This window comes from Lithobates pipiens, unplaced genomic scaffold (assembly GCF_037356315.1).
Source record: "Lithobates pipiens isolate NorthernLeopardFrog02 unplaced genomic scaffold, aLitPip1_a1.2 Scaffold_13, whole genome shotgun sequence".
Lineage (NCBI taxonomy): Eukaryota > Metazoa > Chordata > Amphibia > Anura > Ranidae > Lithobates > Lithobates pipiens.
The window spans coordinates 460,271,178-460,298,223 of record NW_027507718.1 but is presented as its reverse complement, the minus strand read 5'-3'; the positions used below and the strand labels follow the sequence as shown (position 1 = coordinate 460,298,223).

The following is a 27,046-nucleotide window of genomic DNA, read 5'->3' as shown; positions in this document are numbered from 1 at the left end:
TTTGCAGCATGAAATGAAGACAGACACCATTTTTGTTTTATCCAGCTGTATTTACTCTGGGTTATATCTTTCACTTGGATGTTAAAAGTTGTACTAACATGTCAGAAAAAATAAAATAAAAAAACAGAATCACAGAGTTGGAAAAAGGATCACCCCCCTCCTAAAAATGACTTGTAAACTCAATTAGGTGTAGCTATTCACCTTCTCAATGGCACACAAAGCCATTTGACTTTCGGCTGTGATCAGCTGTGGTCATTTTGTTTAGCGTGGCATGAAAAGAGCTTTCCAGGAGCATTTCAGTCCCTAGTAGTGCAACTGAAGCAAACAACCAACTATGGGTGGCAAGGCGCTGTAAAACGATTGCCGGGAAAAGTACCCTCACAGTAGGTGTAGAAAGGTGTAGCTGATTCCTGGAACCTGTTGACTGCTGGGAGACACTTATTGGTGGTCACTGGAACTGCAGCAATTGGCCCAGAGCACCACAATGCACCAGCAGGCGTACCTCGATACTAACACAGTGGACGAAGGAGAAAAAGGTAAATGTCTATGATGTACCTGTCGAAGACAGGAATGTTGTGGGGGCCTCTCTTGCACCTACCGCCCAACACTCCTGAAGGTGGAGACAGAGCATGTAAGGGCAAGGAGTGGCACGAGCACCATAGTAGCTGGATGGTGATGTCCAATTTGTAGGTGGGTAGAGCTGGTAGTCACAGTCCTCGGAACAGGATGCAGGAGCAGCTTGGCACCAGAGCGAGAGACTGAAGCAAAACCAGGAGACGAGCAGCAGTCAGCAGCCACCGGGCCGGCGAGGAATTGAGCAAGATGGGTCATACACAAGTAAGCAGGTGCAGCAGACCAGGTCTTGGGAACACAAAAACAAGCTGAAGACCATTCAGCAATTGCTCATATTGATAGACCAGATTAAATAGGCCACTTGGCGCCAAGTGCTAATTGGTATGCACACGTGCACTTGTGCGTATTCATGCTCAAAAAAATGCGCGCAATGAACTGGCACAGTATATGTAACATTGGCCCTTCACCAATGTTGTGCAATGTGCATGAGCATGAGCACAAATCCGCAGCTTTCAGATGCTAAGAATCCGGTTTACCTTGCATTACTCCATACTAACGGGCATCATCCAGCCTTGGGACATGAACATTGCCTTCTGGGTCCCATGAATTCTCCCCAGGACTATAACCTTTCCACTTGATTAAATATTGAATGAGACCCCATACTCCTCCTATAATCCACAATGACATCAATTTAATACTCCTCTTCATCATCAATCATGATCGGGGCCAGAGGGGCCGGATTACAGCCAGAAAAGGGGTCTGGTACAGCAGGCTTTAGCAGAGACACATGAAAAACTGGAACAGGTGAATCAAGGACTGTATCAGGTAAGAAGAAAGGGATGAATCCGAAGTATGACCTGGCAGAATGGACAGAATCATTGTGTGTGAACTTGTGCTTGAGGAAGGAGTGAAGCCCAGTCATCTGTGAAAGAAGAAAAACACCAAAGGTATTGCTCTAGAGCAGGGGTGCTCAACCTGTGGCTCTCCAGCTGTTGCGGAACTACAAGTCCCATGAGGCATGGCAAGGCTGAAAAGTACAAGCATGACTCCCAAAAGTAGAGGCATGATGGGACTTGTAGTTTCACAACAGCTGGAGAGCCACAGGTTGAGCACCCCTGCTCTAGAGTAGGGATGAGCTTCGTGTTCGAGTCGAACGTACGTTCGACTCGAACATTGGCTGTTCGTCCGTTCGACGAAATCCGAACTCTTGGTCCGTTCGCGTCAAAATTCGTCTGGCGCGCGCGGACCACAATGCACTGCGGTGGCGCAGTGCATTGCTGGCTCATGATTGGCCAAGCATGCACTGTGACCCCGCATGCTTGGCCAATCGCAGCGCCAGCAGCGAGGAGAGCCATGATTGGCCACAGGCATCCTGCCTGTGGCCAATCATAGCTCAGGCTGTGTAGTGCACGCCCCACACTATATAAGGCCGCCTTTGAGGCGGCCTCCTGTAGTGTGTTGGCATCTGAAGCAGTGGGTGTTCTGTGTACCTTCAACACAGTACACACCGATCGTTTTTGGCTGATTTCCTATCTTGCTGTTGTGTAGTGGTTATTGTCTGTGCCCTGACCGCAGTATACACCACTATATTCACCTCACCTATATAGCTAGCTAGTGATCTATCTTTAACCACTTAACAACCGCCCATTGCCGATTAACGGCTTCAGGGCGGTTGTTTAACTCTGAGAGGCCGTTAATTAACGGCCTCCCAGAATTCTGCTCTCGCGCGCCCCCTGGGGCGCGCACTCGAGAGCATCCGTGGACCCGGCGCATCACGGATCACGGTAAACGGCCGCTCGTCGCGGCCGTTTACCACGTGATCGCTCCGTCAAATGACGGAGTGATCACTTGTACACAAACCGGCGTCATGTTATGACGCCGGTTCCTCCCTCCCTTCTCTGTACCGATCGGTACAGCGGAGGGGAAAGAGATCGGTGTCAGCAGCGATGTGGGCTGCATCTGCAGTGCCCACATCGCTGCTCACCGAATTTAACCCCTCAATTCCCTGCTAATACTCTGCAATACCAGTGCATACTCTGCAGTACCCTGCCATTACTCTGCAGTACCCCCCATTACTCTGCAGTACCCTGCCATTACTCTGCAGTACCCCCCATTACTCTGCAGTAACCCCCATTACTCTGCAGTACCCTGCCATTACTCTGCAGTACCCCCCATTACTCTGCAGTAACCCCCATTACTCTGCAGTACCCTGCCATTACTCTGCAGTACCCCCCAATACTCTGCAGTACCCCCCAATACTCTGCAGTACCCGCCATTACTCTGCAGTACCCTGCCATTACTCTGCAGTACCCTGCCATTACTCTGCAGTACCCCGCCATTACTCTGCAGTGCAGTACCCTGCCATTACTCTGCAGTACCCTGCCATTACTCTGCAGTACCCCCCATTACTCTGCAGTAACCCCCATTACTCTGCAGTACCCTGCCATTACTCTGTAGTACTCCCCAATACTCTGCAGTACCCTGCTATTACTCTGTAGTACCCCGCCAATACCCCGCCAATACTCTGCAATACCCTGCAATAAATTGCCATACCCAGCCATACTCGGAGATACCCAGCCATACTCGGTGATACCCTGAAATACCCAGCCATAGACGCCCCCCACCCCTCACCGCCCTCCGGTGCTTCTACCAACTCGCCAGTACGATCAAAGCCAGAATCTTTTTTTTATTTTTTATTTCAGGCTTCCCAGCCTAGAGGTGAGATGTGGGGTCATATTGATCCCCAGATTTCACTGTAAAGAGGACCTGTCACCCCATATTCCTATTACAAGGGATGTTTACATTCCTTGTAATAGGAATAAAAGTGATCGAAAATATATTTTTGGGGAAAAAAATGTCAAACTAAAATAAATAAAGTAAAATGAACAATTAAAAAAAAAAAAAAAATGAAAGCGCCCATGTCCCCATGTGCTCGCATGCAGAAGCGAACGCATGCGTAAGCCCCGCCCACATATGAAAACGGTGTTCAAACCACACATGTGAGGTATCGCCGAGAACGTTAGAGCGAGAGCAATAATTCTAGTCCTAGACCTCCTCTGCAACTCAAAACATGTAACCAGTAAAAAAAAAAATGATGAAGAAAAAATTACTAATCTGCTAAATTTTATAACAGAAACAAAGAAAAATTCATTTTTTCGCAGAATTTCCGGTCTTTTTTCTTTTATAGCACAAAAAATAAAAAACTGAGAGGTGATTAAATACCACCAAAAGAAAGCTCTATTTGTGTGAAAAAAAGGACAAACATTTCATATAGGTCCAGTGTTGCATGACTGAGTAATTGTCATTCAAAATGTGAGAGCACCAAAAGCTGAAAATTGGTCTGGTTATTAAGGGTGTTTAAGTGCCCAGTGGTCAAGTGGTTAATAATAGAGCTTGCAGTCAGTAGTGTTAGGAGATAGTGCGTGCTGTCTGCATGCTCTGTACCCAGTACATACCGCTATAATATAGGGCAGGCCCCTACTTTCAAACATCCAACTTACAAACATCTCCTACTTGCAAACGCAAGGAGACAGCAGCAAGTGAGATGAAAAAAGACGGACGACAAAACAAATTAAACAGGGGTGATAACCCTTCCCTATGTTTTCCAAAAAGCTTAAAAATAGTTTTTTTGACTGGAGCTACACTTTAAAAATGTACCAGTTGAAAATTACAAACAGATTCAACTTAACACAACAAGCCTACACAGTCCCTGTCTTGTTTGCACCACCTGTATACTGCTGTTCTGAGTATATAGGGCCTGGGGGCCACACGCATTTCCTTTTTTTAATATGGGTACAGGGTTCCCCTTAATATGCGTACAAGACCCAAATAGGCTGGTAATGGGCAGGGAGGGCTACCCATGCCATTTTTCTCAATGATTTTCAACCATATTGCAGGAACCAGATATAACATTAAACCGCAAGCAGTTTTAAATGGTGTTATTTCTGTTTAATGTCATTTTGTGCAGGGACTGTTCTAAACACGGGAAACACGTGGCACTTCACAGGCATACTACAGACACCCCCCAGGCACCATATTTAAAGGAATATTTCACTTTTTTTTTTCACTTTAATCGTCATTAAAATCAGTGCTCCCGCCAAAACGGCCGTTTTTAAAACTTTTTTTTGCATTGACCCATGTCCCCTGAGGCAGGAGGCAGGTCCCCAAAACCTTTTTAGGACACTATCTTGCATATTAGCCATTAAAATTAGCACTTTCCATTTCGAACGTTCGAGTCTCATAGACTTCAATGGGGTTCTAACGTTCGTAACGAACGTGGGGGCCGTTCGCAAGTTCTGGTGCGAACCAAACCGGGGGGTGTTCGGCTCATCCCTACTCTAGAGTCTCAATCGTTCATTCTGTCTGACCATTGATTTGGGGATGATATTTCGAAGATAACCACACCTCAATTTTAAGTGCTTTACAACGTTCTTTCCAAATGTGCATGAAAACTAAGCCCCTCAGTCATATGTTATGCTCTGAGGAACCCCATGCAACCTTACTATTTATTTGACAAATGTTTGTGCAGTCTCTAAAGCAGATGGTGTCCCAACCATTGGTATGAAGTGTGCCATTTTAGATATCGACTATCACAAAAATAGCCGTAAAAATTTTCAGATGTTGGGGGCTTGATGATAAAGTCCATGTTAATCATCTCCCAGGGCTTGCCAACAATGGGCAAAGAAGCATCAGATCCGTCATACGTGTCTTCACCCCCTGGAAGGCTATGCGTTGGGATTTTCAGGCTTGAGCTATAGTCCTCTTAGCCACAATAAAAAGATATTTAAACAGCTTCTGCTGCGAAGCATATAAGCCAAGTATTGGACAATGTAATAGGGCTAACTTAGTGTCTTTATGGATTGTTAGAAGGAAAAGGGTCTGAAGTAGGCCAAAAACCCTAGACCAGAATGGGCGGTCTTTTTTTAACTGTTTTTGATTTTTTTTTTACTTTTTTTTATAACATGTTGGTGTTATATCTTTCATTTCATTTCAGTCTTAAGTTTCACTGAGTAAATACAGCTTGATAAAAAAAAAAGAACTGTGTATCTCTCTTCATTTCAGGCTGCAAAGCAACAAAATGTGATTATTTAAAGGGGGTTATTATTATCTATACCCACTGTATCAGTCTATTCCACCATTTTTTTCTTTTTTGTATACCCATCTCTGCATCCAACCAAGACTATCTATTTATCCGATCTATCTATCTCTATCCATATGATTAAGGCCTCTATCACATGGGCCTAGTTTCTGACTAGCGATCCGGATAGCTTTGTCAGTAGAAGCTGGCCTGCGGTTAGCAGGTGATTGGAAGGGGATATCCTATCTCTGGCACGCTTGCTTGAAGAGGCATTTCACTGAAATACCTCTTCCTGATGATCCATTGGATGTAGTTACATTGCATTTGTACCATGGCAGCACATACCATTATGGGGTACCACCTGTTGACTGTGACATGTGTTTTCTTTTTTTGCGCACAACAATGTTGTATCTTTTATTATCACACTACACACTAAACTGTTGTGAATAGATGTAAATTTGCCATATATGACTGAATGAGATATCTACTTCTGTTCAAAATTGGCCCTAGGACATGAATGGGGACCTTGGATTGTGGGCTCCTTGAGGGTAGGGACCAACATGAGTGTGCGATGTACAGGGATGGGGACAATTGTAGACACTCACTCAGGTTGAACTGGATGGACTGGTGTCTTTATTCAACCTAACTATGAAACTACTTAAAAATAATTTTTATGCAGGAAAACAGTTAAGTGAGACCTCATCCTATAAGTTGTTTTATCTGTTGCTTTCTTGCTGGATCTTCTATTTTCTAGATTTATGACACAAGTCTACCTTCCAAAGCAGTAGTTGGCAGTGTATTTATGATCAGTGTCACACAATCATGTTTGTCCCTGTAAAACACTTGTAGTGGTACATATAAACATTTTAACTTTGCATAACTTGACATTTCTATTATTTCTTCCGATATTTTTCTATTTTTCTTTATGCATAATTCATTAGTTGGCTGTTACGGTGTTATTTGCTGCTGGTAGAATGCCTGGGATGTGATTGTGTTATTAGCATTGCTGGTTTTTGGAATGCAGGCACATTATTTTCAGATTATTCTCTGTCTAATAATTTAATTGTAGCTCCAGAAAGCAATGTAGACTGACGTAGCTTGACTTCTCTATAAATAATGCAGTGGGGATTTACTTAAAGTGTTACTAAACCCACAACTGTAAAATCAGTATGCATATGCAGTAAAGCATGCTTGTTATACTCACTGTGGAACCGAAGGGGTTAATCCTGTGCATTTTATAAACAAAGACTGTTTGATTCTGTCTTCTCTGATCCTCCCCTTCTTTTACTGCCCCCAATCCATCTACTGCTAGAACAGAGCCCTGGGAGGCACTCTGCACATGCTCAGTTAGGTGTGTATTGCTAGAAAGTCTTTTTTTTGGGGGGAGGGTGCATGTGATCAGCAAAGGGCCAATCAGCACTATCCAGACAGAGGGTCAGGTTGCATGTAGCCTCATAAGACAGTCAGAGGAAAATGAAAACTTCTCCTACAAGCTTTACCCAGTGCTCAGCTGGACACCAATAGAAGGACTTCTATAAATTCTGATGAGAAAAGGTATTAGCAGTTTATATTTACTAAAATAATTGCATTTCCATGTGTACTGTGGGAGATATAGTGAATGCCGGGTCCTGAGTTTAATAACACTTTAAAGAGGACCTGTACTGTGGAAGCTGTGGCCAAAATTCCAGGCAGAAGGCAAAAGGAAGATCTTTTCCCTCTTACTGACTTTCCATGTCTTGGTCTACACTGTGGGGTTGATTTACTAAAGGCAAATAGACTTTACACTTTGCAGTTGCTCCAGAGCTTAGTAAATCAGGGACCCAATCGCGTACCCAAAGAAAATAAAAAAACAGCATTTTTCCTTGCACATGATTGGATAATGGAAGTCAGCAGAGCTTCTGCTCATTTACTAAGCTCTGGAGCAAATGCACTTTGTAAAGTGCACAGTCTATTTGCCTTTAGTAAATCAACCCCTGTGTCTCTGTGTGGAGATGGTCATCTTGGTAGAAGAGCAGGGATTTGCTTCCTCATATCAGATATGTCCCCTGATGACTGATAGGGGGATAATCGAGAGACAGAAAGGAAGGCAGACAGAGCGCAGGATAAATTAAAACTATAGGAAAAACATTTTTTTGGGGGGGGGTTGAGTAAGGGGTCAGGGGGTCAGGTTTTTTGCCATCTGTCCCATCCCATTGTGGAGATTTCCCTTCAATTTCTCTTCCATAGCCAAAACAAGAAATTAAAGTAAATACTTGCAAATTAATGTACTTGTGAGTTTGCTCTGAAACATGCCAACATCCCCAAAATAAATAGCAAAAAAACATACATTTCCCCATTTGGGATTTTATAAGCAAGATTAACACATTATATTAAAAGACATACACATCAGTCTTTACTGAGTTACAATAACAGTAAGACATCTGATTTTTAAACCCACATATTGCAGTGCATTACAACCAAATGAATACCCATATTGCAGAATCCTTGTATATAACATGTCATGCAAATTTTATTTGTGTTATAGGTATATATGTCATACATTCTAAACAAATGTAATTATGCTGTAGCAATGTTGTACCCTTTATGTATATACCCCTGAAGAAGCTTTTTATTTCTGAAACGTGTTGGGTGTTTCTGCTCACAAATCTTCATATCAGAAAATAGTGTTAACCAGGGATGGGTATTCATATGGTTGTAATATACTGAAATATGCAGGTTTAAAAATCAGCTGTGTCAATTTTTATAAGGATTTTATTGGTTTTGTAACTCGGTAAAGACTGACATGTATCTCTTTCAATAAAATGTGTTAATATTGCCTATAAAATCCAGAATTGGGAAATGTTTTTTGCTATTTATTTTGGGGATGTTGCTTCAGAGCAAACTCACAAGTATATGCTTAATTTGCAGGGATTTACTTTCAAATCGTGTTTTGGCTATGGAAGAGGAATTGAAGGTAAATCTCCCCAATCTTTTAATATAATGTGTTAATGTTGCCTACAAAATCCTGAATGGGGAAATGTAAGTCTTTTTTTTCCCCTGCAAATTAAGGCCCCTTTCACACTGGGGCGGTGCGGGCATCAGCGGTAAAGCGGCGCTATTTTTAGCGGCGCTTTACCATCGTTTTAGTGGTGCTCTGCGGCCGCTAGCGGGGTGGTTTTAACCCCTGCTAGTGGGCGAAAAAGGGTTAAAACCACCAGCAAATCGCTGCTGCAGCGGCGCTTTGCCATCGGTATAGCCGTGCTGTCCCATTGATTTCAATGGGTAGGAGTGGTTTAGGAGTGGTGACTTTTTTCACCGTCCTGCTAGCGCACCGCTCCAGTGTGAAAGCCCCTCGGTCTTTCACACTGAAGTGAAAGGGGACGTTTTTTTTCAGGCACTACACAGCGCTTCGAAATATCATCCCCAAATGAATGGTCAGACAGAATGAACGAATGAGACGCTAGAGCAATACCTTTGGTGTTTTTCTTCTTTCACAGTTGACTGGGCTTCAGTGCTTCCTCAAGCACAAGTTCACACACAATGATTCTGCCCATTCTGCCAGGTCAAACTTCAGATTCATCCCTTTCTTCTTACCTGATACAGTCCTTGATTCACCTGTTCCACCTGTTTAGCGCTGTAGCACCTGAAAACTGCCCCAGTGTGAAAGGGGCCTAAGGGAATCCCTTGGGGCCCCCAGGTCACCAGAACTAGTGTCCCCATTGCAAGATTATCCTTGTTTTACATTTCTGACAACAACCCAAATTTCTTTTGGGTTGGATTTTACTTGCACTTTTAGTGATAATGGTAAACAAGACAAACAGAGAGGGTGAATATCCCTAGTAGGGATGCAGATAGCAATAAAAATCTAAACCTAAGGTTCTCTAATCCATCTCCACTCTGTCCAAAAAAAAAAAGTTTTCCCTTTAGCAAGAAGCAGAAGCAGGGAGATCCTTGCAATACAGAACCCTATGTTCTGCTTCCTCTCCAGCAAGGAGAACAGTGAGCAGTTCTTTGGTGACATTACCAAATTTCACCACAAATCTCAAAAAGACTAGCAGTCAGAAACAGCTGTGTCTTAGAAGATCTCATGCTGCAGATCTAGAATGATGAAGTTCCCAGACACAAAGGGGTTGATTTACTAAAGACTTATAGACTGTGCACTCTGCAAAGTGCAGTTACGCCCTGCAAGTGCAGTTGCTCCAGAGCTTAGTAAAAGAGCAGAAGCTCTGCTGAATTCCATCATCCAATCATGTGCAAGTAAACATATTTATATTTTCCCTGCACGTGATTGGGTACTCTTTGCAAAATGAAGGTTTATCTCAATTACTAAGCCCTAGCAAAGTGCACAGTTTATTTGCCTTTAGTAAATCAACCCCAATATGTCTACCCAGATCTCAGAATCATCACAACTCCAGTGTCAGATCAGGTAGTCAGCTTGCAGTTTTAGTCACTCAGTAGTCTTGAACCATTGACTACTATAATCTTGCTGCAGCTGTTGAATGAAATTTGCTGCCTTTTATCGATGTAACACTTTAATGTGCTTGTTACAAGGGAAATCTGGGTAATAACAGCACACCTCAGAAGTAATAAACATTATTGATAGCTCTCATATTTCCATGGTACAGTGGCTAGGGAGGGTTATTAGATATTCAGCTGTGAGTCATTGGGCACACAACCATCCACCTATTATCCATGACTAATGAGCAAGGAACATCTGTAGGAGAATTTGGAATTCTCTGTCAACAAGTCAGCGATGTTCACAGAAACTATCCGTGATTGTTCAGTTTGTTTAAGAATTATGTATCAAGGAGATGTAGCAAAGCCAAAGTGAGATATTTGGTTTAAAACAACCATTCTCAAGAAGAGTTCTCTGGAATTCAAGTTCCTTGAGCTGTGGCTGATTGATCTCCGATTTGATAGTGACTGCTTGGTTCCAGGGCCAGCACCACTTGGCAGTCAGTGACCCGACTACAATAATCTTTTTTGTTATCTATAAGGGTGGCATTCCAATTATCACTTTAAGGGGACATTCTTTGTATTGAACACCAATGTAGGGGCATTTTCCCTCCAACCTTTGGTCAAGTGGTTTTTAGCAGGTCTTCCCTGAGACCTGAAAATGTATTTCAAGGGTTCCTCTAGGGTAAAAGGGTTGAAAAAAGGCTGGTTTAAAGTATAAAACCCAAACTTTTTTTTTAATGGTTGTTATGATAGGTTTGGAAGCCCAGTTAAAGCGGAGCTCCACCCGAATTCCTACTCCTATGCCTATGTGATGATCTGGTTCCGTAATCGCTGGATATCCCCCTTACCTTGCTGCTGTCTTGTTCTCTTTTTTTATTTTAAATCTCCTTCTCCTGGAGATTCCGGAAAGGGGCCGTGCTGCTGCGGATATGGGCGGGGCTTCAGCAGCAGGTCAGCTCTTCCTGTCGGCCGCACGGGTTCCTGGGATAGTTTTTTCAATTTCCCAGGAGTCTGTGCGGCGCCCAGGAGATCCGAGATTATACGGGCGGTGCATGCTGGGACAGCACAGTGTCCCGGAAGACAATGCCTGTGGGCTTCACATGCCCACAGGCCAAATGGAAAACGTCAGGAGACGTTTTTATAAATGCTTTCTAAGACAGAAAAACGGCAGCAAGACACTTTTGAAAAAAATAAAAGTAAGTGACATAATTAGAAAACATAATTATTGCAATTAGGACAAAAAAAAAAAAAAACTGCGGTGGAACCCCGCTTTAAGCTTTTATTGCTGGGAGATTTAACCTCCAGTTTTCACCAGAACAGGTGCTGCTTGGGATAACTGTCCTGGTGACAGCTAAAAGGGGATTTCACCTTCCATTGAAGAGATATCCTCTCACTTCTTGTTTTGTCTCTGGAACAGGAGGGAAGGGAAATCTCTCCAATGGGACACACAGACAACAACTGATGGGGTTCAAAGCGCTCTAAATGATCTAAAAAAAAATAAAGAAACTATACCAGGTACCAATGGATATATTTTATTTTTTGTTCCAGAATGATCATCTTAAAACTTTTCTTAGTTAAGCACATCTGTGTTAATAAAATATTGGTGTACCAATAAATTGGGCATAGTCCTCATTCACCTCTCCGGTGAAATACCCAGTACTTACAGGTAAGGGGAGCATAGGATTCATTCCTACAATGCACATATTGGAGTAGAAGCCTAGACAATCTATAGTGTGTATTAGCATCAGGGGAAAGGGGCTAATAAAGTGAATCTGAAGCCCACATTTCTTTTTTTGAGTTTTGGATAGAGTGGTGAGAAGTAAAAACCCCATTTAGGATTTATATCCCTATCGCTGTACCTACTATGGGATTTTCACTTTCTCTATTGGTTGTGGTGACCATTGGTATCAGGACTAAGAGTTAAGAAAAAGTCTACGTTTTTAAGTATTGGATAGAGTAATGGCCCGTACACACGATCAGACTTTCCGACAACAAATGTTGGATGTGAGCTTGTTGTCGGAAAAGTCAGACCGTGTGTATGCTCCATAGAACATTTGCTGTCGCACTTTCCGCCAACAAATGTTTGAGAGCAGGTTCTTGAATTTGCCGACAACAAGACTTGTTGTCGGAAATTCTGAGCATGTGTACACAAGTCCGAAGCACAAAAGTCCACGCATGCTTGGAAAAAAGCAGAAGAGAACCGAACTGGCTATTGAACTTAATTTTTCTTGGCTCATCGTACGTCTTGTACACCACTGCGTTCTTGACGTTCGGAATTGTGACCGTGTGTATGCAAGACAAGTTTGAACCAACATCCTTTGGAAAAAAAATTCCACGATTTTGTTGTCAGAAAGTCTGATTGTGTGTACGGGGCAATAGGGCAGGTTCCCACTTCAGCAGAGAGCTGCATTTTTCTGAATAAGTAATATATATATATATATATATATATATATATATATATATATATATATGTATATATAAATAAGTAAAATGTATATAATAAGTATACAACTGACCGTTGGTCCAGTCTGTCCAACACTATAAAAAAAGTTTTGCTTTTGATTACACTTTGCAAGTTTTCACTAAGACAGCAGGAATGAAGGCAAAATCTTTCACAATACTGGTTCCAGGAGATGAAGTGAAGGAAAATCTTACCAATTGGACACATGGTAAAACAGACCCCTAGAAATGTGGCAGGATTGAATGGGAGCAGCAACCCATTTATTTCAAAATACTGTAGAAATGCAAGTCAAACATTTATTTATATATAGAGCTGTCACTTGTAAACACAGAGACCAGACTTCTGTGTTTACAATTGATTGTGGTGAGCAGGCACCAAAGGGTCTGATCCAGAGGTGGTGGAACTGAGTTCCACCAAGTTCCCTCTGAAAAAAGCCATATATATATATATATATATATATATATATATATATATATATATACATACACATAAAAGCATACCCCACTTTTAAGTACACAATGGGGTTTATTTACTAAAGCTGGAAAGTGCAAAATCAGGCTCCCTTCTGCATAGAAACCAATGAGCTTCCAGGTTTTATTACCAAAGCTTAATTGAACAAGCTGGGGTTAGAAGCTCATTGTTTTCTATGCGGAAGTGAGCCTGATCTTGCATTTTCCAGCTTTAGTAAATAAACCCCATTATGTACTTAAAAGTGGGTTATGCCTATATATATATATATATATATATATATATATATATATATATATATATATATATATATATAATTTTTTTTTTTATTAGGGATGCACTGATAGTGGTACACAGGGCTGGAAGAGATGTCCGGTGGTCCGCCCCAAGCTGACATAATTTCCACCCTGTAGCCACAGGAGACCCGGAACTTCTCTTCCAGCCCTGTGAGCACCTCCAGCGGTCGTGGTTTGCTATCATTGGCGGGACGAGGACACTGCAGATTTGGATTTGACTAGATATTTACATTGTGAGTTGTTATAACCTTTTAATAAACTGCCTATTGCTGCACTATATGGCACTTTGCTTCTTTACTGAGTTCACACACACAGGAGTGGTGGGGGAAATTGCAATGCTGACAGGAATCGCACTGCATTCCAGTTTAAATCGCATGTGATTCTTTGAAATTATTGCATTTATTTTGTATGGATCCAAATCACACTGCAAAGTATCAGTTTTGGCATCTGCAGCATTTTTACAAGTACGAGTATCAGCACTGATATCAATATTGGTGCATTGCATCCCTGATAATATACAGTATCTCACAAAAGTGAGTACACCTCTCACATTTTTGTAAATATTTTATTCTACCTTTTCATGTGACAACACTGAAGAAATGACACTTTGCTACAATGTAAAGTAGTGAGTGTACAGCTTGTATAACAGTGTAAATTTGCTGTCCTCTCAAAATAAATCAACACAGCCATTAATGTCTAAACCGCTGGCAACAAAAGTGAAATTGTCCAAATCGTGCCCAATTAGCTTGTAATTGCAGCAAAAAGTGGTTATACAAAGTATTACCTCAGGGGGGCTGAATATAAATGCACCCCACATTTTTCACATATTTATTTGTAAAACAATTTTGAAAACCATTTATCATTTTCCTTCCACTTCACAATTATGTGCCACTTTATGTTGGTCTATCACATAAAATCCCAATAAAATACATTTACGTTTTTGATGTAACGTGACAAAATGTGGAAAATTTCAAAGCATTGTCATTAGACAAGCAGCACAGCTAGAAAACTGAACACGCTGGCAGGGATGTGCTTCTATGCCTAATGAGGTCAGTTTGAAATAGGAAAGCAAGGAGATTGGCAGGATCACCAGGTATTTAACACCTTAGAGAGCAAGATGCTTTTTAACACATAAATGGCACAACATACACATATCAAGAATATGAAATTTTGGGTTAACAAACTCTTTATTGATCTTGTAAGTGCAATTTTCTTTTAAGGTGATATTCTGTGCCATTCATTGTACTATGTCTTTCATTTTTTAGGCAAAAAATGACAGAGGTTTTAACTATCTCAAAAAACATATTAAAAATATTAAAAAAGGTTTTGGCATTAGCTGTACTATAACATACAGTGCCTTGCGAAAGTATTCGGCCCCCTTGAACTTTTCAACCTTTTGCCACATATCAGGCTTCAAACATAAAGATATAACATTTTTATTTTTTGTGAAGAATCACCAACAAGTGGGACACAATTGTGAAGTGGAACGAAAACTATTGGATTTTTGAATCTTTTTTAACTAATAAAAAAAATGAAAAGTGAGGCGTGCAAAATTATTCGGCCCCCTTGCGTTAATACTTTGTAGAGCCACCTTTTGCTGCAATTACAGCTGCAAGTCGCTTGGGGTATGTCTCTATCAGTTTTGCACATCGAGAGACTGAAATTCTTGCCCATTCTTCCTTGCAAAACAGCTCGAGCTCAGTGAGGTTGGATGGAGAGCATTTGTGAACAGCAGTTTTCAGCTCTTTCCACAGATTCTCGATTGGATTCAGGTCTGGACTTTGACTTGGCCATTCTAACACCTGGATACGTTTATTTGTGAACCATTCCTTTGTAGATTTTGCTGTATGTTTGGGATCATTGTCTTGTTGGAAGATAAATCTCCATCCCAGTTTCAGGTCTTTTGCAGACTCCAACAGGTTTTCATCCAGAATGGTCCTGTATTTGGCTGCATCCATCTTCCCCTCAATTTTAACCATCTTCCCTGTCCCTGCTGAAGAAAAGCAGGCCCAAACCATGAGGCTGCCACCACCATGTTTGACAGTGGGGATGGTGTGTTGAGGGTGATGAGCTGTGTTGCTTTTACGCCAAACATATAGTTTTGCATTGTGGGCAAAAAGTTGGATTTTGGTTTCATCTGCACCTTCTTCCACATGTTTGGTGTGTCTCCCAGGTGGCTTGTGGCAAACTTTAGACAAGACTTTTTATGGATATCTTTGAGAAATGGCTTTCTTCTTGCCACTCTTCCATAAAGGCCAGATTTGTGCAGTGTACGACTGATTGTTGTCCTATGGACAGACTCTCCCACCTCAGCTGTAGTTCTCTGCAGTTCATCCAGAGTGATCATGGGCCTCTTGGCTGCATTTCTGATCAGTCTTCTCCTTGTCTGAGCTGAAAGTTTAGAGGGACGGCCAGGTCTTGGTAGATTTGCAGTGGTCTGATACTCCTTCCATTTCAAAATGATCGCTTGCACAGTGCTCCTTGGGATGTTTAAAGCTTGGGAAATCTTTTTGTATCCAGATCCGGCTTTAAACTTCTCCACAACAGTATTACGGACCTGCCTGGTGTGTTCCTTGGTCTTCATGATGCTCTCTGCGCTTTCAACAGAACCCTGAGACTATCACAGAGCAGGTGCATTTATACAGAGACTTGATTACACACAGGTGGATTCTATTTATCACCATCAGTCATTTAGGACAACATTGGATCATTCAGAGATCCTCGCTGAACTTCTGGAGTGAGTTTGCTGCACTGAAAGTAAAGGGGCCGAATAATTTTGCACGCACCACTTTTCAGTTTTTTATTTGCTAAAAAAGTTTAAATTATCCAATAGATTTTGTTCCACTTCACAACTGTGTCCCACTTGTTGGTGATTCTTCACAAAAAATTAAAATTTTATATCTTTATGTTTGAAGCCTGAAATGTGGCAAAAGGTTGAAAAGTTCAAGGGGGCCGAATACTTTTTCAAGGCACTGTATTATGCTTTATGATTTCAGCAGTAAATTATTGTAAAGTAATAGTCTTTATCTTTTTTTTTTTTTTTTTTAAATATACCAGAGCTCTTTTTCCTTATTGCCTCCTGCCTAGACGGACTCTAGAACATTTCTGCTTGTATGACTGTGCCAGGACTGATGGGAATAGTGCAGTATTGTCCTGAATACACAGACTTTCAATTTTTAAACAGTGCACAACACACTTTACTGCCATTACGCATCACAATAAGCTATAATAGTCTGTTTAGTAGTGATGGACGAACTTCCGACGGGACGTTTCGCGAACGCGAAACGCGAACGGACACAAACGTTCGCGAAAACGACCGTTCGCCGCGGGCTCCATTGACTTCAATGGGAGGCGAATTTCGCAAACCTTTAGGTCGAATTTGCGGCCACGGGGTAATTATTAGGGGGTAGCACGTAGTCCCACCACCTGGACAATAGCATAATACATGTATGAGGTGAATTTGGGATCGATAACTACAAGCATTTTTTTTTTATTTGGGAAATTGTTCTGACAATTCAGGACTATGGAGCTAATGAAGGCAATGGAGGAGAGGGAAGGTCAGGGACCAGGGTAGGCAAACAAGAGGGTGCAGGAGATACAGAGCACTGACAGCAGCACCGTAATACAGAGCACTGACATCAGCACCGTGACATACAGCGCTGACAGCAGCTCCGTGACATACAGCGCTGACAGCAGCTCCGTGACATACAGCGCTGACAGCAGCTCCGTGACATACAGCGCTGACAGCAGCTCCGTGACATACAGCGCTGACAGCAGCTCCGTGACATACAGCGCTGACAGCAGCACCGTGACATACAGCGCTGACAGCAGCTCCGTGACATACAGCGCTGACAGCAGCTCCGTGACATACAGCGCTGACAGCAGCTCCGTGACATACAGCACTGACAGCAGCTCCGTGACATACAGCGCTGACAGCAGCTCCGTGACATACAGCGCTGACAGCAGCACCGTGACATACAGCGCTGACAGCAGCTCCGTGACATACAGCGCTGACAGCAGCTCCGTGACATACAGCGCTGACAGCAGCTCCGTGACATACAGCGCTGACAGCAGCTCCGTGACATACAGCGCTGACAGCAGCTCCGTGACATACAGCGCTGACAGCAGCTCCGTGACATACAGCGCTGACAGCAGCTCCGTGACATACAGCGCTGACAGCAGCTCCGTGACATACAGCGCTGACAGCAGCTCCGTGACATACAGCGCTGACAGCAGCTCCGTGACATACAGCGCTGACAGCAGCACCGTAAGCAGCCCCAGGAGGAAGTCAGCACAGCACAGGGATGGTGTGATCCCCTCATAATAAGAACCCCCAGGAGGAAGTCAGCACAGCACAGGGATGGTGGGAGCCCCTCATAATAAGAACACCCAGGAGGAAGTCAGCACAGCACAGGGATGGTGGGAACCCCTCATAATAAGCAGCCCCAGTAGAAATATGACACCGCTCAACCTCTTCAAAGAGGAGGGTAGGGGCATATAGTACGGTGTGCTTTTTTGGGTCAGGGAAGTGAGCCAAATGAATTAAGAAGGTCTGTGTGCTTGATTCCAAAAATTGTTTATAGACATATACATGGTCTACTGATCACATGTGTTGAATTCCTCCGAGATCCATGCCTCATTCATTTTTAGAAATGTGAGGTAGTTAACACTGTGGTGAGCTAGGCGAGTACGCTTATCGGTCACAATCCCCCCTGCTGCGCTGAACGTCCTTTCGGACAGGACACTGGATGAGGGGCAAGCCAACAGTTCGATTGCAAATTGGGCAAGCTCTGGCCAGAGGTCAAGCCTGCCCACCCAGTAGTCTAGGGGTTCATCACTCCTCAGAGCGTCCACATCGGCCGTTAACCCAATGTAGTCGGACACCTGACGGTCTAGGCGTTCCCTGATGCTGGATCCGGATGACACCTGTCGATGGGTCGGCTGAAAGAATGACCTCATATCCGAAGTCACCAACACATCTTCAAACCGGCCTCTTCTTGCAGGCGCTGTTGGATTGGTACCCGCAAATCCTTCTCTGGGAGTGGGAATTGCTCCTCTGCCAGCGCACGCAAAAGCAGAATGCAGCATTTCTCGAAGCAAGGCCTGGAAGTGCTGCATTCTGACAGCCCTCTGCGACGGCGGTAACATTTCCGCCATTTTGTGTTTGTACCGGGGGTCTAAGTACGTTGCCACCCAGTACTGGTCCTTGACCCTCATGCTTTTTATACGGGGGTCCCTATTAAAACACTGGAGCATGAAGGCCCCCATTTGCACTAAAGTGGAAGCGGTGTGGTGGCCTGGCTCCTGCTCATCATCCAGGATAATGTCGTCCTCTTCATTCTCCTCTCCCCATCCTCGCACAACAGGGATCCCAGAAAGGTTTAAAGCATGCTCTTCTTGCTCCTGCTCATCCGCCCCGGCACCATCCTCCTCTGACTCCTCATCAGACTCCTGTTGTTGACTTGTCTCAGATAGAGTAGCCCCCCCTGGGAATTCATCCAGCATTGCGACTTCCTCATCTTCCCGCTCCTGCTCCTCCACAGCCTGATCAATGACACGACGCAATGCACGCTCCAGAAAGAAGGCATAAGGTACCATGTCACTGATGGCGCCATGGCTGCGACTGACCAGTTTGGTGATCTCCTCAAATGGCCGCAGAAGTCTGCATGTGTCGCGCATGAGCAGCCACTGGCGCGGTGAAAAAAAACCCAGCTCCCCAGAACCGTTTCTTTCGCAGAGTTCATACAGGTAGACGTTAACTGCACGTTTCTGCTGGAGCAGCCTATCAAGCATATAGAAGGTTGAGTTCCATCGCGTCGGGCAATCGCAAATAAGACGTCTGACCGGCAGATGGTGTCGCCGCTGAATGTCAGCAAGGCGAGCCATGGCCGTGTAAGATCTTCTGAAATGGGCCGAGATTTTCCTTGCCTGCCGCAAGATGTCCTGGACCCCAGGGTATTTGACAAGGAATCGCTGCACGACCAAGTTTAAGACGTGTGCCATGCACGGCACGTGCGTGATTTTGCCCTGTTTCAATGCGCTAAGCAGATTGGCACCGTTGTCACACACCACTTTACCAACTGTCAAATTGAGCGGTGTTAGCCACTCATCTGCCTGTGAACGCAAAGCTGAAAGGAGTGCCGGGCCAGTGTGGCTCTTTGCTTCCAGGCACAACAGACGCAGCACGGCATGGCAACGTCTCACCTGGCATGTGGAATAGGTTCTGGGGAGCTTGGGCGGTGCAGTGGAAGAGACGCTAGCAGCGGAAAAGGAGGAGGCAGCTGAGGAGGAGAGGGAGGAGGATGGAGTAGGAGGAGGAGAAGAAGAGTCAGGCCTGCATGCAATCCGTGGCGGTAAAACCAAATCTACACGGGTGCCACGGGTTACATGCTTGACGGCCGTCAGAAGGTTCACCCAGTGGGCAGTAAAACTGATATACCTTCCCTGCCCGTGTTTGCTAGACCACGTGTCTGTGGTCAGATGTATCTTGGCACCGACACTGTGTGCCAGAGATACATTCACTTGCCGCTGAACATGGCCATATAGCTCTGGGATGCCCTTCTCTGAGAAATACTTCCTTCCTGGGACCTTCCATTGTGGTGTTCCAATGGCCACAAATTTGCGAAAGGCCTCCGAGTCCACCAGTTTATATGGCAGTAGTTGGCGGGCTATGAGTTCTGACAAGCCAGCCGCCAACCGTTGGGCAAGAGGGTTATCCGGCGTCATCATTTTTTTACGCTCAAACATTAGGCCCACGGAAGCCTGCCTTTTTGCAGAAAAATGTGAGCTTGGCGTGATGGAAGGTGGAGTGGAGGACAATTGTGAGGAGAGAGGAGAAGGAGAAGTAGAAGACGAGGCTGGACGGTGAGAGCCTGCAGTGTGGCTTTGTGTGTTCCGTTGCTCCCACTGGGCTCGGTGATGGCTGCTCATGTGCCTTCTTAAGGCGGTCGTCCCTAGGTGAGTATTGGGCTTACCGCGACTAACGCGTTGACTGCAAAGATTGCAGATGGCAACGCTATTGTCAGCAGCGGACACGTTAAAAAAAGCCCACACTGCGGAGCCATGTGCCGGTGTCCTGGGAGCGCCAGATGTGACCGTACATGGTCGATGACTCGCTCCTGATACATTTGCAGTCTGCTTTGTCCCTGCTGTGCAATGTAAGTCATTGCTGCTTCTCCTCCCTATCTGCTGGTCCATATCTCCCTCTGAACTCCCCTCCTCTTCCTCTCTTGTGGGCACCCACGTGACATCACTAGACACGTCATCATCAACGTCACCTTCCCCACCGCTATAAGTAGAGTAGGCAGCAACACCGGGGACCAACCTCCTCCTTGGGCTGATCTGGGTACTGGCGTCAGACTGCTGAGTAGCGCTTGTTGCTACCTCCTCTTCCTGATCCAATACCAAGAGTGGCTGCGCATCAGAAATGTCCTCTTGATATGGATCGGAAAATAATTCCAGTGACTCAAGCGGAAGGTATGTGGTGGTGGTGGTGGTGGTCGTGTTGTTGGTGGTAGTGTCTTTGGGGGTGCACATAGCAGAGAGTGAAGAAGAGGGTGCAGATCGAGAGGATGAGGAGGGTGCAGAAGAGTAAGGCTGAGCGAGCCACTCAACCAAGTCTGGTGCATCCTTTAAAGTAATTGAACGCACCTTCTGCAACTTCCCACTTTGGCTCAAGCCTGTTGCTCCTGCCCTACCCCTACCACCCCTGCGGAAGGGCCTGCCTCTTCCTCTGCATGTCATTTTTTAAATGACCCTGTGACAAAACTCTTAGTCCCTATACCGCTGAAGGACTGCTGCAGTATAGGTGAGCGGTCAGCAGTGGTGCACGTCAACCCTATCTATTGTGGACCTATAGCGGTCCTTACAGAACAGCAGACTGTACCGCACTCAAGCCTATGTACCGTAGCACCCTATACCAAGTTACCAGTCCTTATAAGAACTTTTGTGGACCAAGCAGGTTGTGTATTAGTGTTTAGCAGACTGTACGTCAGTCCCTATACCGCTGAAGGACTGCTGCAGTATAGGGCAGCGGTCAGCAGTGGTGCACGTCAACCCTATCTATTGTGGACCGATAGCGGTCCTTACAGAACAGCAGACTGTACCGCACTCAAGCCTATGTACCGTAGCACCCTATACCAAGTTACCAGTCCTTATAAGAACTTTTGTGGACCAAGCAGGTTGTGTATTAGTGTTTAGCAGACTGTACGTCAGTCCCTATACCGCTGAAGGACTGCTGCAGTATAGGGCAGCGGTCAGCAGTGGTGCACGTCAACCCTATCTATTGTGGACCGATAGCGGTCCTTACAGAACAGCAGACTGTACCGCACTCAAGCCTATGTACCGTAGCACCCTATACCAAGTTACCAGTCCTTATAAGAACTTTTGTGGAACAAGCAGGTTGTGTGTTAGTGATTAGCAGACTGTACGTCAGTCCCTATACCGCTGAAGGACTGCTGCAGTATAGGTGAGCGGTCAGCAGTGGTGCACGTCAACCCTATCTATTGTGGACCGATAGCGGTCCTTACAGAACAGCAGACTGTACCGCACTCAAGCCTATGTACCGTAGCACCCTATACCAAGTTACCAGTCCTTATAAGAACTTTTGTGGACCAAGCAGGTTGTGTATTAGTGTTTAGCAGACTGTACGTCAGTCCCTATACCGCTGAAGGACTGCTGCAGTATAGGGCAGCGGTCAGCAGTGGTGCACGTCAACCCTATCTATTGTGGACCGATAGCGGTCCTTACAGAACAGCAGACTGTACCGCACTCAAGCCTATGTACCGTAGCACCCTATACCAAGTTACCAGTCCTTATAAGAACTTTTGTGGAACAAGCAGGTTGTGTGTTAGTGATTAGCAGACTGTACGTCAGTCCCTATACCGCTGAAGGACTGCTGCAGTATAGGTGAGCGGTCAGCAGTGGTGCACGTCAACCCTATCTATTGTGGACCGATAGCGGTCCTTACAGAACAGCAGACTGTACCGCACTCAAGCCTATGTACCGTAGCACCCTATACCAAGTTACCAGTCCTTATAAGAACTTTTGTGGACCAAGCAGGTTGTGTATTAGTGTTTAGCAGACTGTACGTCAGTCCCTATACCGCTGAAGGACTGCTGCAGTATAGGGCAGCGGTCAGCAGTGGTGCACGTCAACCCTATCTATTGTGGACCGATAGCGGTCCTTACAGAACAGCAGACTGTACCGCACTCAAGCCTATGTACCGTAGCACCCTATACCAAGTTACCAGTCCTTATAAGAACTTTTGTGGACCAAGCAGGTTGTGTGTTAGTGTTTAGCAGACTGTACGTCAGTCCCTATACCGCTGAAGGACTGCTGCAGTATAGGGCAGCGGTCAGCAGTGGTGCACGTCAACCCTATCTATTGTGGACCGATAGCGGTCCTTACAGAACAGCAGACTGTACCGCACTCAAGCCTATGTACCGTAGCACCCTATACCAAGTTACCAGTCCTTATAAGAACTTTTGTGGAACAAGCAGGTTGTGTGTTAGTGATTAGCAGACTGTACGTCAGTCCCTATACCGCTGAAGGACTGCTGCAGTATAGGTGAGCGGTCAGCAGTGGTGCACGTCAACCCTATCTATTGTGGACCGATAGCGGTCCTTACAGAACAGCAGACTGTACCGCACTCAAGCCTATGTACCGTAGCACCCTATACCAAGTTACCAGTCCTTATAAGAACTTTTGTGGACCAAGCAGGTTGTGTATTAGTGTTTAGCAGACTGTACGTCAGTCCCTATACCGCTGAAGGACTGCTGCAGTATAGGGCAGCGGTCAGCAGTGGTGCACGTCAACCCTATCTATTGTGGACCGATAGCGGTCCTTACAGAACAGCAGACTGTACCGCACTCAAGCCTATGTACCGTAGCACCCTATACCAAGTTACCAGTCCTTATAAGAACTTTTGTGGACCAAGCAGGTTGTGTATTAGTGTTTAGCAGACTGTACGTCAGTCCCTATACCGCTGAAGGACTGCTGCAGTATAGGGCAGCGGTCAGCAGTGGTGCACGTCAACCCTATCTATTGTGGACCGATAGCGGTCCTTACAGAACAGCAGACTGTACCGCACTCAAGCCTATGTACCGTAGCACCCTATACCAAGTTACCAGTCCTTATAAGAACTTTTGTGGACCAAGCAGGTTGTGTATTAGTGTTTAGCAGACTGTACGTCAGTCCCTATACCGCTGAAGGACTGCTGCAGTATAGGGCAGCGGTCAGCAGTGGTGCACGTCAACCCTATCTATTGTGGACCGATAGCGGTCCTTACAGAACAGCAGACTGTACCGCACTCAAGCCTATGTACCGTAGCACCCTATACCAAGTTACCAGTCCTTATAAGAACTTTTGTGGACCAAGCAGGTTGTGTGTTAGTGTTTAGCAGACTGTACGTCAGTCCCTATACCGCTGAAGGACTGCTGCAGTATAGGGCAGCGGTCAGCAGTGGTGCACGTCAACCCTATCTATTGTGGACCGATAGCGGTCCTTACAGAACAGCAGACTGTACCGCACTCAAGCCTATGTACCGTAGCACCCTATACCAAGTTACCAGTCCTTATAAGAACTTTTGTGGAACAAGCAGGTTGTGTGTTAGTGATTAGCAGACTGTACGTCAGTCCCTATACCGCTGAAGGACTGCTGCAGTATAGGTGAGCGGTCAGCAGTGGTGCACGTCAACCCTATCTATTGTGGACCGATAGCGGTCCTTACAGAACAGCAGACTGTACCGCACTCAAGCCTATGTACCGTAGCACCCTATACCAAGTTACCAGTCCTTATAAGAACTTTTGTGGACCAAGCAGGTTGTGTATTAGTGTTTAGCAGACTGTACGTCAGTCCCTATACCGCTGAAGGACTGCTGCAGTATAGGTGAGCGGTCAGCAGTGGTGCACGTCAACCCTATCTATTGTGGACCGATAGCGGTCCTTACAGAACAGCAGACTGTACCGCACTCAAGCCTATGTACCGTAGCACCCTATACCAAGTTACCAGTCCTTATAAGAACTTTTGTGGACCAAGCAGGTTGTGTATTAGTGTTTAGCAGACTGTACGTCAGTCCCTATACCGCTGAAGGACTGCTGCAGTATAGGGCAGCGGTCAGCAGTGGTGCACGTCAACCCTATCTATTGTGGACCGATAGCGGTCCTTACAGAACAGCAGACTGTACCGCACTCAAGCCTATGTACCGTAGCACCCTATACCAAGTTACCAGTCCTTATAAGAACTTTTGTGGACCAAGCAGGTTGTGTATTAGTGTTTAGCAGACTGTACGTCAGTCCCTATACCGCTGAAGGACTGCTGCAGTATAGGGCAGCGGTCAGCAGTGGTGCACGTCAACCCTATCTATTGTGGACCGATAGCGGTCCTTACAGAACAGCAGACTGTACCGCACTCAAGCCTATGTACCGTAGCACCCTATACCAAGTTACCAGTCCTTATAAGAACTTTTGTGGAACAAGCAGGTTGTGTGTTAGTGATTAGCAGACTGTACGTCAGTCCCTATACCGCTGAAGGACTGCTGCAGTATAGGGCAGCGGTCAGCAGTGGTGCACGTCAACCCTATCTATTGTGGACCGATAGCGGTCCTTACAGAACAGCAGACTGTACCGCACTCAAGCCTATGTACCGTAGCACCCTATACCAAGTTACCAGTCCTTATAAGAACTTTTGTGGAACAAGTGAGTTGTGAATGTTTAGCAGACTGCAGCAGAAGGGCAGCAGTCAAGTATAATATCCTTTCTATATTTGGAAGAAAGAATATTATACATGTACAAGCCTATTACTGTACCACTGATACCAGTCCTGAAAAGAACCTTTGTGGAACTAATAATAACAGCAAGTCTTTAAAATTACCCTCACTGCCTGACAACACTGCTTCCTTCCTGTCCCTATACAAATTGGCAAAAAAAGAGAACGATTAGTGGTTACTGGAACAGCTCTTTTGTGGACCTTGATAGTAACAGCTAATGATGATGATGATGATGATGATGATGAAAGACTAATCTGGCTGTCCCTGTAGCATACACCGTCCTTTCCCTTTCTCTAAACTAACAAAAGACACTCAGGCTGCTGCAAGAATCAGCAGCACAGCAAACCTATCAACACCTAACACCTATACCAGTCCTGAAAAGAACTTTTGTGTACCAAATAGCTAGTGGTTTATCTCTCCCTACTCCACACAGGAACCTGTCCCTATCTTAACAGAAGAAAGAATGTAAAATGGCCACCGGATCGGGTGTATTTATAGGTTAGGGGGAATGTACAAGTGTCCATGTGCTGTCATGTCTCAATTGGCTGTCCTGTATCACATGATAAACGTGTCACCAAAGGTTAAAGTTCTTGTATACATTAAACACGTAAGTCCGCCGCGGCGAACGACGGAAAAAGGCGTTCGAACGTGCGGACCGCGAATGTCGGAAATTCGCCGCGAAACGACCGCCGGGCGAACCGTTCGGCCATCACTACTGTTTAGTTTGCCAACTTTAAATGTAAATTACAATCTTGTTGATATAAAAATATCCATTTCAAATTGCACTGATGCAAAACACATTACTTATGCCTCTAAATGTAGATCTATAACAAGTTTCTATTAACTGAAAAAAAATCATAAAGACGGATGTAGAAATGAAAACGAGCCCCAAATGGCAATATTACTTATAAAATGTGAATTTGTTAATTAGGAAAATAATTCAATCAAATATGTTGTTAAACTGAAATTTTAATTTAAATTGGTACCTATAAAAAAATCGTAAATAATTAACTTTCATGCTTGAAACTCCCGGAAGTTTGCATTATTCCTTCCAGATACTGCTTTAAACTTAAACTAAAGCTGGGTACACACTACTTTTTTTTTCATGCAACCCAGTAGATTGCACGAAAAAAAAAAAACAGAACCCCGCACTCTGAACGTAATGCACTCCTGGACCCCACACTCTGAACATAACGCACTCCTGAATTCCGCACTCTGAACGTAACGCACGCCTGAACCCCGCACTCTGAACGTAATGCACTCCTGAACCCCGCACTCTGAACGTAACTCACTCCTGAACCCCGCACTCTGAACGTAACGCACTCCTGAACCCTGCACTCTGAACGTAACGCACTCTTAAACCCCACACTCTGAACATAACTCACTCCTGAACCCCAAACTCTGAACATAACTCACTCCTGAACCCCGCACTCTGAACATAACGCACTCCTGAACCCCGCACTCTGAACATAACGCACTCCTGAACCCCGCACTCTGAACATAACGCACTCCTGAACACCGCACTCTGAATGTAACTCACTCCTGAAGCCCGCACTCTGAGCGTAACACACTCCTGAACCCCGCACTCTGAACATAACACACTCCTGAACCCTGCACTCTGAACATAACACACTCCTGAACCCCGCACTCTGAACATAATGCACTCCTGAACCCCACACTCTGAACGTAACAAACTCCTGAACCGTACACTTTGAACATAACGCATTCCTGAAACCCCGGACTCTGAACATAATGTACTCCTGAACCTCGCACTCTGAACGTAACGCTCTCCTGAATATATAAATAAATATATATATATATATATATATATACACACTGAGCAAAATTATAAAACGCAACACTTTTGTGTTTGCCCCTATTTATCATGAGCTGAACTCAAAAATCTATGACTTTTTCTATGTACACAAAAGGCCTACTTCTCTCAAATATTGTTCACAAATCTGCCT

At 44.7% G+C, this 27,046-nt stretch overlaps 1 protein-coding gene across 4 annotated transcripts in view; it reads left to right on the top strand.

Moving 5' to 3' along the window:
- The window catches only part of PPP2R2C (protein phosphatase 2 regulatory subunit Bgamma), a 242,838-nt gene that overhangs the window by 142,944 nt on the left and 72,848 nt on the right, over positions 1–27,046 (top strand). The window contains exon 3 of one of the 4 annotated variants that reach the window (XM_077477812.1): positions 8,558–8,603. The exons of the other annotated variants lie outside the window; for them this stretch is intronic. Within the exon in view, the coding sequence (XP_077333938.1) occupies positions 8,558–8,603 (46 nt within the window). The remainder of the gene's footprint in view (positions 1–8,557; positions 8,604–27,046) is intronic. 4 annotated transcript variants of the gene reach the window in all.